Consider the following 12086-nt stretch of genomic DNA (forward strand, 5'->3'; position numbering starts at 1 on the left):
CACGCACCCTCGGCACTACGGGAAGCGAGTGGACGAGCTTTTTCGATCTGCCAAGAAGTCGCTGGGCCAAACCGAATTTTCCACCCAATTGCAGGCAGGAGGCTGCAGATTGAAAAATTCGTGAGCTTTGAAATGGTTTCGAAAAAGAAAAGAAAACCAGTGGAAAGAAATCGAACGACCAACTAGACAAACGATTGAAGTTTCATTCCATTTTACGGGACAGGGACCGGGCGAAAAGCGAAAAGTTTTCCCAGCATGTCCCCTGGGGATATGCTGTCCACGCTTCCGGGGTGGGTGGGACGGGTCGGGAAGCTGTGGCTTTTTGCAAAGTTCATTGATAGAGTGAGTCTTGTGGGTGTGTGTGTGTGTGTGTGTGTGCGATTCGTTCAAAACGGATAGGGTTAGGAGATCCAAAACGGATCGAACAATTTCACAGTTTGTTCGCTTCATTTCCGAGAAATGAAAAGTGATTTAGAAAATGAACACGAACCTCCACAAAAGGTGTGTGTGTGTGTGTGTGTGTGTGTGTGTGTGTGTGTGTGTGTGTGTGTGTGTGTGTGTGTGTGTGTGTGTGTGTACATCTGGTTTGGCCATAAAAGGATGCAATCTTTTGAAAATCTTCAGTTGCAGTTGCTTTAAAGTAAATTTCAAAGTTGTTTTCTCATTGATTTATTGCTTCTAAGCAAAGGTGCAATTTGTTAGACAACGAATGTTAAATGTTTGCTTAAGTCTTGTACTCTGGCTCTGTTGTAGACGCTGTGTTCCACAAATAGAAAGAAGACAGAGAGAGAGAGAGATAGAGAGAGAGACAGAGAGAGCTCTCACTCCTGTACTACTCCTCCGATTTTATTTTATAAAAATAGCTTATTATTTCATGACTTTTAATGAAACTTTAAACAATTTAGAGCAAAGTTTTCCGCGTAAAGGAAACTCAATCATACAAGCTGAAGGACTTATTTTCGTGAAGTAACTCTTTTGAGCTACGTAATTTCCATGAAGTAGTTCAACTCTACATTTGATTCGCTTGAAGGACGGATGACGGTACACCATAACGCCTAGTCTTCCACAAAACGATGCTTCGTCCCGGTGCTGTGACGTATGCATGCATCGACAGCTGTTACAGTTTCAGAAGGTCGGGCTAGAAAAAATCCTTTTTTTCTGCGTCACCAATCTGCCTGCACAATTACATAACAATATGCGTCCGACGTCATCCCATACCTCAGCCACTACTCAAGGTATAGCAAATTGCAGCAAAAAAACATAACACCAAAACATACCATCGCTCACAGTAAACTACAGCAGTATTTAAGGGGAAAAAATGCATGCATGTGTGTGTGTTATATCTTCCAGAAGAAGGAAAATCATGTATGAAAGAAAATGGAATTATAATAGAAGCGCAAAAGAGGTATAGAGAAAAAAAAGCTCTGTTGCAGAAATGTTTCATATTCAGCGCGTAAGGGTTGCAGCAAAAACAAAACTACAAGTAAACCGTAAAAAAAAAAACATTCCTCTTCTACCCTTTCCATTAAACTCACTTTTTTGTGTTTGGTTTCATACTAGCATACTTCTAGCATACCGGATGGACCGTATTTCGTATTACATTTCGTTGTCACCAGCTTAGTACGTGGGGAGGGTTGCAAAAAAAAACAGGAGGTTTACCGTTACTTTCTGCAGCCTTGGAAGGTGCTGCTGGGCACGGGAAAGAGGGGAAGGTAAGCCAGGGAGAAAAACGAATCATAGAAGAAGAAAAAACAAACATGCACCAACATTGTTTAGTGAACACGCTCAGTCTGGCTGGACGAAACATTGCTTTCCCTTTCCCTGTATTCCATCCGGTTTGCTTCCTGCCAGCTTTAATACACAAACCATAGGGGAAGGTAGGTAAAGACGGACGCGTTAAGGAAAATGGGAAAGATGAACACCATAAAGGGTCAGATGGACACCTATAGAAAACGTTTAAATTGAAGAGATTAATAGTACTTTAAAATATCTTTTCACGTGCTGGTACGTCATAAACCAATTCTAGACCAATTGCAACGGCGTTTCATTTATTCGTTAATTTAGGTATCTTAAGCACCACTTATAACACCTTGAATAATGCAGAATGTAAAGCATTATTGACATATCACGCACAGACAGCTGACGTTGCTTCAGCTTACAAAACAACAATCTAGAACTTCGCTGTAGGAAATTACTCCACGAAAAGTCCACGACCCCAGTATGTTTTGATGGACTTGTTAATAGTTAAAGCCATTTTTTCCACCATATCAACATTCAACTATATGATATTTGTAATCCCAGAGAATCTCTCATCTATGCCTGCACGATGTCGTATCAATGCATCATCTTTTTATTGCTTAAAGTTGTACAAGTCGTGACAAGATATTGAATTTAGTGAAGTGTGCCTCATCAGCGTCGAGCGAGTAATAGCATAACGAATGGCTACCATTTTGACTGGCGTGCCGTTTCTCGCACATTTCCATGCTTTCTCTAGTTGCTAGATGGTTTATATCTTGTAAATACCATTATTTAAGTTATTTGATGAAATCTATTCATCACCAATTGATATAAGAAGTAAAATAAATCAATAAATTCGGTGTCCATCTCTCCCTACGACAGAGTGTCCGTCTTTCCTGCTTTGGTATGAGGATGTTTAAACCACCAGAAAAAAACAAGCTTTTTTATTGATTTCATTCTCGTTCTTGGTTTTTTTTTCTTTATAATCACGACAATTCATTCATGTAATAAAACTTCCGAAAATAAAAACAATGCAAGTTACAGAGCTTAAGATCCGCATTAGTCTTACCCTCAGTGTCCGTCTTTACCTACCTTCCCCTACACATACGCGTACGCGTGAAACAAAAAGCACATATGGTAGGACAAGAAAGAAGAACGAAACGAAGAAGGGGGAGAAAATCAACAAAAAAAAACCAACACGATAAAAACCGAAAGGACATCAACCTTCGGGAATGAATCTTGATGATTAATCATTAATCTTGCCCGTCATGTTTACATACCGGGGAGGGTGCTTCCGCACATCACAACCCCACCAACCATGGCTTGCTAGATCGTGGCTGGCTTTTTTCTGGTTTGTTTGGCTTTTATTTTCGTAATCCTTCTCGCATCTCTTCATGCCTGTGCGTGTGTGTGTGTGGTAGCGACCCTTCTAGCGAGGATGAATGTACGGCATACAATCGTTTGCTTGTTCCATCCGCCGAAGAGCATGTGTTTGTAGCACCGTTGTGTGTGTCCACGCCGCACTAACTCTGCAAATACTCGTGGAATGTGTCCTCAGTTCTCTTCGTTTGCTGTCCATGGCTCACCGTTTTCCCTGGTGCTAATACTGCAAGGGGCAGCGGGTCGGGGGGTAAAAAACAACACAAATACACCGCAACCATCAAATGGCAAACAGCTGTAAAACTTCCGGTTCGAAATGGTGCTTCTCCATCGCGACTCAACACGTGGGAGCTTTGAGAGCTTTCTTTTTTTCTACTTCTGGGCACGTATAAAAAAAAACACACACACACACACACACACACACACCTCCAGAATCACCTCTAGTTACAGCCGTAGAAAAGCGCACTTGATGCGCCGTTCCGCGTGTTCAGCTCTCGAAACCTCGGAGCTTGGCGAGACTTTTGTTGTGGTTAACGGGGCAGGCTTTGTCCGCTGTTTCCCAGTGGGACCGTACCGAACAATGGTCGAGGTTGGCCGTAGCATGGTGGGCACAAATCCTTTCCAGCTGCCGACAAGCCGCGAAAGCGTATATCCATCGTACTGGGAGGATTGTCGCGCACTGGGAGCGTTGAGTGAAAAGTGATGAAAAGGCGTCCCACTGCGTAGCGTCAATTACGACAACGGTGATGATGATGATGATGACGATGATGGAACGATAAAGAGAAACCATGGTTTCCCGCGTCGACGGGATCAGTTTAATCCACGGCAGGAAGACGTCAACGGACGGCATTTGACGGACTTTTGTGGCTTTTCACGCTGCTTTTCACTTTTTAACCCTATGTTTTTGCTGGCGTCTTGTTGTGATAATTTTATTACAATTGCTTCACTTTATGGTTCCAACCGTGGTAGTTTAGATATCGCATCTTTTAGACGCCTAAATGTATGCAATCCGTAAGACGTAAAGCTTAAAGCGCTGCTAAATTTATCTGTCTGTTCTCACATAATGGATTCTGTTGCTTTTCTATTCGATTACTAATCATTAACTCGTTACATTATATTTAATTAGCATTACCATTTAGCACTATGTATCTACTTTAAACCATTTTCATGTTTGATACATTACATTTTGAATTTTGAATTTTGAATTTTGAATTTTGAATTTTTGTAGTTGAAACTTCTACTCATACCAGCATTAACTAAGCGAGCGTTTAGCTAAGTGTTGCGTAAACACCTCGTAATAGTAACGATTTTTTTCTGTGTTTCCATTCGAATTTTTCACTCTCTAAAGGACAACGAACTGCATATGCGTTATGATTGAAGGAGTGCAATTAATCTTTTGCCAAAGCTGTCTTCTGGTTGCGGCAGTTTTTGTTCACCCTGCCAACCGAAAGCGTGAAGGAAAGCTTCGTCGGTCGAAAAGAGTCTAAAAGCGGCCTAATAAATTGTACTTTATGTGCTTAGAAAACGTAATTTATGCCACAATGCGTTACGCGCTTTTATAATCTATTTACCGAGAACAGCTCGGCCGGAACAGTGCGGGTCGCGGGTCAGTGTAGAAGTGCGATTAATCTTTCGCTAACAGACGCGCGCACCAGCGCAAATTAATACTTATTGTGTACTTAATTTTCGAAGTTTGTTTTGTTATACACTCAAGTGGATAAGTATTTTTTTCTGTTTTTCATATGAACGGTCTCTTCAAAGGCAAGGTTCTTTCCTTTTTAAGAGAGAAAATTGCAACATTTCGTTTCTTTTTTTGGTTCACCCATAGCCGATGTTGAGGCCGGGATGTTTTCATCCTTTTATTATGATTATTCTTATTAAATTTGAATACCTTTATGAACGTTCACTCACTATTGCTCGTCTCCCACGCCCCCACAAAGCTGTTGGTGTGCGGCGGAGAAGGAAGATGCTTTTAGTTCGTGTGTAGCTAATGAAACTGAGCTGCCTGAGCCTCCCTGTTAAGCGCTCGCCTTTTCGCTCTGGTCCGGCACAGTCGCGGACGTGTTGGATTGTGCGGCAGTCACATTAGCACTCGTGGAGGCCGCAGCCGAATAACCGTACATCGGCTGGAACGCTTCACCATCGTCGCCCTCCTCACCCTCGCCGTCCGAGTCGAACGTGTTGTCCGGGATGTCGTACAGCCGGACCATCGGCTTGTTCGGATCCTTCATGATCAGATACTTGCCGTCCTTCTGCTTCATGCAGATGTCGATGATGCACCGCAGAATGCCCCAAGCGTTGTCCATGCTCAGGTTGATCTGGTTCGCAAACTCTTGCGGCTTGAACTGCTGCGTGCCGAGAATCACGTGCTTGGACGAGTCGCGCACGTGCGCACGGGAGACGTATCCGAACTTGAGCTGATCCGAACCGGCCAGCAGGGCCTGCACCGTCCACTTGGCCAGCTTGCACGAGTTGTTGCGCAGCTCGTTCGCCAGGATGGCACCGCGCTGCGTGTCCAGCTTCTGGCGCCACTCGACCGCGTTCGCAATCTTCGAGTCCCACTCGTTCAGTGCCTTGATCGTCAGGAACTGGGTGTCGCCCTGGGGCATCTTCAGCACGGCGTCGTGCTCGCAGCGGGCCACCAGCGTGATGCCATTGTTCAGATCCCACTTGCGGTAGCGGTAGGCCACGCTGGCCACCTCACCGTCCTCGTCGTCGCCGATGAACGGGTTCGGCTGCTGGAACTTGTACTTCGGCTCCTTTTCGCCGCTCTTCAGCACCTGCTGGCTGAAGTTGTGGTTGATGAACGTGGCCTCGATCGCCAGATTGCGCGGCGAGTTCAGCGAGTTGCCGTCCTCCTGCGGCGGCTCGCTAGCCGTCTCGTTCACCGTCAGCAGATCGAACTCGGTGTTGTCGCGCTTGTCCATGAACAGCTTGCCGCCGATTTTGTCAATCACAATATCCCACGAGTAGTTCGAGCGCGTGCAGCACATAATCGTCGCCAGGATGGCATCGGTCGCGTACACGTTGCCGTGCGTCTTCGACAGCTGCCGGATGATCGGATCGTCCGTGGTCGTGACGGTATGGAAGATACGGTCCACGCTCTGCAGCGGCCGCTCGTTCTTCACGTTCACGCGATCGTACGTCTTGTCGTAGTACTCGAGCGTACCGCAAGTCATGATATCCTCGCCCTCCTTCACGCTCGGCAGCGACAGTTTGGCCAACCGCGGGAAGTCCATCTCCTCGATCGTTACCCAGTCCGGGCGCACCGTCACGGACGCATCGCGAATCTTGGGCGGTGGCCCACGCATGCCCCACTTGCGGGTGGTGCCGCGACGCTGGTCGCGCATTTTGTTTGCACTCTTCGACAGGGTCGTCATGCCACCGACCTGCACGCCACCGCGGGCACCGCGACCGCGACCCGAGCTACAAATGGATCAAAATAGTCCCACAATTAGCTTTCATTTTCTTACAGCTCTACGCGACTCGCCGCTCTCTTACCGGTTGTTACGCATATTGCCACGGAAGCGACCTCGCTGGTGCGGCGGCTTCTGAATCCGCGCACTATCGACCAGATGGAATGTCGTCTCATCCTCCTCGTGGAAGTAAGCGTACTGGCTACCTCCACCGAATTGCGACGCGTACTTATCTGCAAATGGATACACATCAATGGATTGTCAAACAAATGGAAACATTTCTTCTCCGGGAGTTACACCCAGTTGAGGTTATGTTGCACTCACTCGAAAACTTCTTGTCCGTCTGGGCCGTGCCCGTCCAGTCGCTGATCTTTCCTAAGCGGTCGCTCTTGCTGAACGGCTGGTAAGGAATATCCTTAAATGCATCCGGCAGCTCGCACGGACCTGACGAAGGGAAGAATACAGACAATATGCGTTAAACATCTTCACCACGGTGCACCCCAGACACAGCCGGGATGACACGGATTTCTGCTCGCTTACCCCAGCCATCCTCGTTGAACTGGAGTTGCGGCGCCTCGAACGTCGCAGTCTCCGGCGTACAGCTAATGGTATCACTCATCGTAAACACACTGCCAGAACCGACAATATGCCTAGCTTCACCGATAAAATCGACAAAATTAGGCGGCACTACCGGGGAAAAATGGTGCTTCTCAACAAACTCGCAACAGCGACCGAACGTGGCTGCTTTCCTGCTTGACAGCTGACAGCAGCACCGGTCAGGGTTGTATGCAAAGGTAGAGCGGTTGTTTGCAATTCCATTTTTAGAATAATAACTTTGAATTGAACATTATTATGGTTTTTAATTGGACCGCAATTTTATAACGTGTTTCTTAACTATTTAGTTGGCCAATTTATCGGCAATATGGTAAAAACAATGATAATTATGCTGCTGCACACGAAAAGGCTTTTTCTTGTGAGGCCCGTTCACAGAGTACACTTGCATTCAATCAAGGTTGGTCAATGCGATGAGAAGGGAGGTGGGAAAAAAAACAAGAACTAATTTGCAGCAATTGGCAGGATAGAAAACAACACACATATTTACATCCACAACTTATCAGCCCAACTTCGTCACCGTGCTGTTATCGTACGCCCTCCCACATATTCCTTCCGGGCGGATCGTATAGTCAAAAGCCACTTGTCCCCACTATTCTCCTTCGTCCGTTTAGTGTTTGAGTGATATAGACGATCGTTCGCAAGCAAATGCAAAGATGCTGGTGCTAGTGCTAGGTGACCTACACATTCCCCACCGGTGCAGCAGTGTTCCGGCCAAGTTTAAGAAGCTGCTCGTACCGGGGCGCATCCATCACATCCTCTGCACCGGGAACCTGTGCAGTAAGGAATCGTACGACTATCTCAAAACGCTCGCCAACGATGTGCACATTGTGCGCGGAGACTTTGACGAAAACACCAACTACCCGGAGCAGAAGGTAGTGACGGTCGGACAGTTCCGGATCGGGCTGTCCCACGGCCACCAGGTAGTGCCGTGGGGTGACCCGGAAGCGCTCGCCCTCATCCAGCGGCAGCTCGACGTGGACATACTGATCTCGGGCCACACGCACAAGTTCGAAGCGTACGAGCACGAGAACAAGTTCTACATCAATCCGGGTTCGGCGACCGGTTCCTACAATCCGCTGGACACCGCCGTCATTCCGTCCTTTGTGCTGATGGACATCCAGAGCACGACGGTCGTGACGTACGTTTACCAGCTGGTGGGCGACGACGTTAAGGTGGAACGGATCGAGTATAAGAAGAATTGAAGAGGAAAACAAACCGCCAGCCATTTCGAGCACACGGCCGACCGTTCGGCAGAGTGCGACAAAATAGGACGTTAATCGAATAACAACAAGATGTGAATTAAAATATGCATAAATATAATTGTATTCGTGAAGGGAAAAACTACAACTAACTCAACGTCGTTTTTTTTGGTGGCGCTGCAATCCGTCAACGGTGTGTGTGTGGAGTGGGGGCAGATGGTGGGTAAAGGAAAGCGTGAGCGTGTCTTTTACAATCGTTTCTATCCGAAAACGCAAAACAAATCCATAACAACAAATCACACAGCATGCTTTAACCGTACACGTCCAATTACATTCTTCGGCTCGAGTAGAAGTAGTCCGGCAGCGCACTTTGATTGTCTTAGGTCCGCGGAAACAGCTGGAATGGGATGGGATCACAAAAATCGTCACCAGCGTCCTCATCACGACAAATTGCATCGATCCTTGGAGGCACCGGTTCCGCTTCCATTTCCGACGGATATGCCGCGCGCCGTATTGGACGGATTGCGCCTTTGCTGGCTTTGCTGGCGCAACTGTGCCTGCTGTTCCTCCTCCTCCTGCATGGACAGGGCGATCGCACGTGCTAGCGCTTCGTCCTCCGACATACCGCCCTGGACGATTGCAATATGTTCGTTCGTGGTGGTGCTACTGACCGCGTTGCTGCTTCTGCTAGTAGCTGCAGTCTGCGCGTTGGTTGCGCCAGACCGGAACGCTGAGAATAGACCGGTTGAGGAGGAGACAGGCTTGGTGCTTTGCCGCTGAATGGCAGCCGTAGCCACGAGATTCCGTTGCCCTGCCGCCGGTCCCTGACAGTCGTGATCGGTCGTGTGGCGATGCTTAAGGCAAAAGTTCAATCGACACACGCTACAGTTCACGGGGATGAGTTCCTTCTTCTTGCAGTTGCGGTACGAGCAGCGATTGGTGTAGATTTTCTTTCGATCGGACTTGCAGAACCGATCGATGTGGGCACCAACGGTCACATCTGGCGATACGTCGCGCGGCGTCGGTACGGGATCACCGCACAGCGGACAGATGGGCACTTGGACGTCTTTTTTGTAGGCCGAGGGGCACGCGTGGTCCTTGTAGCTGAAGTGATCGGAGCTGCAAACAAAAGAAGGCGAGGGAACCATTAGTTGCTTGACGCGATCCAGATTGCATATTTCGTCAGCAAACGCTTTCGGTCCACTTACCAGAATATGGCACCACAGGCATCACATTTCATGGGCAGAAAGTCTAACTTGTTGCAAAACTGCTCCGAGCAGTGTTTGCCCAAATTCGGAAACTCCATTGTCGATGGCTTTGTTGTTCAGGCTGTATGTGTGTGAGTGTGTAACAGCGATTTCCGTGTTGCTTCCAATTGTTTCACTTCCGATGAGTCACTTCGAGGCAGACTTTCACTTCGCGCCACAGCGTCACCGATCCAAGAAACAGCAGGCGCACGTTTGCGTCTATATTTATGCTACAAAAAGCTTCCAAATATTGCGTGAACGTTCGCGTCTATTTCTGGGATGACTTGACAATTTGGTAAAAGGGTTAAAGTAAGGCCTAGCCCTCTACGTTACGCTAGCGTTACGCGTAACGCCTGTTTATCTCAAACCCAAGCAGATTTTTTGAACGCCTGTTTTAACCGTCGTGGATGAGCAAATTGATAGATAATAATGTCTAATAATCAAAACCTGATAAATGTTCAGCAATCATTCATAAGGTTTAGATTCATTGATAATTCATGAAAATTAAAAAAAAATATTTCATTATTACCTTACTTTTTTGATATTCATTAGTGTTATAGCCACTTTAAGAATTACTTTCAAAACAATTAAACCAATAATATGCTTACACATTTCTTAGCCCACTATTGCTAAAACTATGATATTGAAATTATAATCAATGTGTAAATTTATTTATTACCCTTATTCATCGCCCTTATAATAGGAGCTTTAAACTAAATGTAATTATGATTTAAAGTGGCCAGAAACGTATATTTCATAGATAATAAATACATGTCATATATTTAACTTTACTAAATATATTTTACATATTTTTTTATTTTCTACTTATGGGAAATGTTACTCCAATTTAAATTTTCAAGAGTTTTTGAGAACTTTTTTCGACTATTTTTCATAAACCATGCATATTACTTGTCTTTCAGAATTTAATCTCCTTGGTATTGGTTAATCTTTAAACAAAACTTTTATTTTCATCCCATTTTTTAAACATATTTTTTTAATAATGTACTCTAGTCGGTCGCGTGGATGACACAGTTATAATAAAAATGTTGCTTGGGAATGTTTCAAGGCATGTAACGCTTCTCCTTTGTAACGTAGAGGGCTGTGCCTTACTTTTACCCAACCGACATTGTCACGTTGCAACCGGTTTTTTTTTGTATTGAAAAAGTGTTCTCTATAGCGCGGTCAAATCGTTCTCGATAGCAGAACTATAGAGAAGGTTTTTCCAACCGTGTGACAGCGTGTATCATACATTTGGTTTCTGTATGCTACATCCCTTCTCAATTTCTTTCATTCTCTTCATTCTCCCTACAAAGCTCTTTCTCTCATTTGTCGATTCCGCACATGCTTACGCTCTTTATTTTACCTTCTTACTCGCACATACAAATTTACATACTCACACAATTCACACTGCCGAAAACCGGTGCGGAATACACACGTACCCGTCTTGCCTGCCTTCTCTCCTCGTTCTTCCTTTCATCCAGCGTTGTCTTCGTCGAATGGTGTGCACGCGTTAAAAATTATTCCTGCTTGCCTCCCCCTCGCTGCTCCCAGGTGCTGCGCTAGCGTGCTGGATGATCGTCCCTACCTTCCTGCCGCCTCTCCTCTACCAGGCGCTAACACGTTGGAGGATCGTTCCTGCCTTCCTGCCGCTTCTCCTTCATCCGGCGCTAACGCGTTGAATGATCGTTCCTGCCTCTCCTGTCCTTTTGTTTTTGGCACTGCTGGTGAAAGAGGGAAATATTATCTATTTTGAAAACCGCTGTTCCATTTAACGCGAAGCATGATACTTACCAACCAATTGATTATTTCTATCGTGGTCCGTGCTCACTTCCGTTCGTGCGTGTGTTACGATTTGCTATAGAAAACGAAATTGATTTGATATCACCAATTATTAATACCATTCAGTTTGATACAGATTGATATAATCCTATATTAAAAGCTGTAATTACCAAATAGTTTTTCCGTACCGGTTTCACGAGAGAAAAAAACGGGCACGCATCGACGAAGCCTACCGCTTGCAAACTTGATTTCACACTACCACATTTTCATGAGAACGCGAAGCAGCGCCTTCCTCGTGTGGCTATACAGGTTTAGGGGCGCCACAAAAGTGGTCCCTAATTTTTTAAAGAGATACGCAACACGCTTTGCGAACTACGTTTTGGTAGAATTCGATTTATTTTTTTCTTTTAAGCCGCGGAACGGTGAGTTCGGGAGAGACGCGAAAATTAGTGTTGTTCGTTCGAGAGTTGCCGGAGAAGAAGTGTGTGTTGGGTAAGACGGACGGATATGCGCGTGTCGGTGTTGAAACGTTTAGGACGAGAGAGAGCGTGTATGGAGCAAGCCACCGTTTTTATAGCTGCGGTGCAGCATGCTACCACTGTTTGTCCTGCTCTAGCTTTGTGTGCAGTCCCTGCCTAACTAGCCCGTTAAACATTTTCTGTCGGTAGTTCTAGGTGTGCGCACCAGATGGAACTCTGGTCGCTACAGGATTC

The 12086-nt window shown here is 46.0% G+C and overlaps 3 protein-coding genes across 3 annotated transcripts; 1 reads left to right on the plus strand and 2 right to left on the minus strand.

Moving 5' to 3' along the window:
* Positions 1-4916: 4916 nt before the first annotated feature.
* Positions 4917-7307, minus strand: LOC120949952 (eukaryotic translation initiation factor 3 subunit D). Its single transcript, XM_040367603.2, has 4 exons — positions 7074-7307; positions 6858-6977; positions 6619-6766; positions 4917-6543 (listed from the first exon to the last, which is right to left on the minus strand). Exons 1-4 carry the CDS (start codon positions 7150-7152, stop codon positions 5136-5138), a joined length of 1755 nt encoding a protein of 584 aa, XP_040223537.2. The 5' UTR covers positions 7153-7307; the 3' UTR covers positions 4917-5135.
* Positions 7308-7577: 270 nt separating this feature from the next.
* On the plus strand, positions 7578-8499 carry LOC120950715 (vacuolar protein sorting-associated protein 29). The gene has a single exon (XM_040368971.2). It carries the CDS (start codon positions 7802-7804, stop codon positions 8348-8350), a length of 549 nt encoding a protein of 182 aa, XP_040224905.1. The 5' UTR covers positions 7578-7801; the 3' UTR covers positions 8351-8499.
* Positions 8448-9891, minus strand: LOC120950714 (AN1-type zinc finger protein 2A). The gene is made up of 2 exons (XM_040368970.2): positions 9556-9891; positions 8448-9466 (listed from the first exon to the last, which is right to left on the minus strand). The coding sequence occupies exons 1-2, from the start codon at positions 9651-9653 to the stop codon at positions 8788-8790; spliced, it is 777 nt and encodes a 258-aa protein (XP_040224904.1). The 5' UTR covers positions 9654-9891; the 3' UTR covers positions 8448-8787.
* Positions 9892-12086: the final 2195 nt, after the last annotated feature.

The sequence above is a fragment of the Anopheles coluzzii genome, chromosome 2 (assembly GCF_943734685.1).
Source record: "Anopheles coluzzii chromosome 2, AcolN3, whole genome shotgun sequence".
Lineage (NCBI taxonomy): Eukaryota > Metazoa > Arthropoda > Insecta > Diptera > Culicidae > Anopheles > Anopheles coluzzii.

Coding starts and splice junctions, on each gene's coding strand:
- LOC120950714 (XM_040368970.2), bottom strand. CDS start 9,653: ATGGAGTTTCCGAATTTGGGCAAACACTGCTCGGAGCAGTTTTGCAAC. Junction 9,467..9,555: donor GCCTGTGGTGCCATATTCTG/GTAAGTGGACCG, acceptor TTTTGTTTGCAG/CTCCGATCACTTCAGCTACA.
- LOC120949952 (XM_040367603.2), bottom strand. CDS start 7,152: ATGAGTGATACCATTAGCTGTACGCCGGAGACTGCGACGTTCGAGGCG. Junction 6,767..6,857: donor GACGGACAAGAAGTTTTCGA/GTGAGTGCAACA, acceptor ATCCATTTGCAG/ATAAGTACGCGTCGCAATTC. Junction 6,544..6,618: donor GGCAATATGCGTAACAACCG/GTAAGAGAGCGG, acceptor ATCCATTTGTAG/CTCGGGTCGCGGTCGCGGTG.
- LOC120950715 (XM_040368971.2), top strand. CDS start 7,802: ATGCTGGTGCTAGTGCTAGGTGACCTACACATTCCCCACCGGTGCAGC.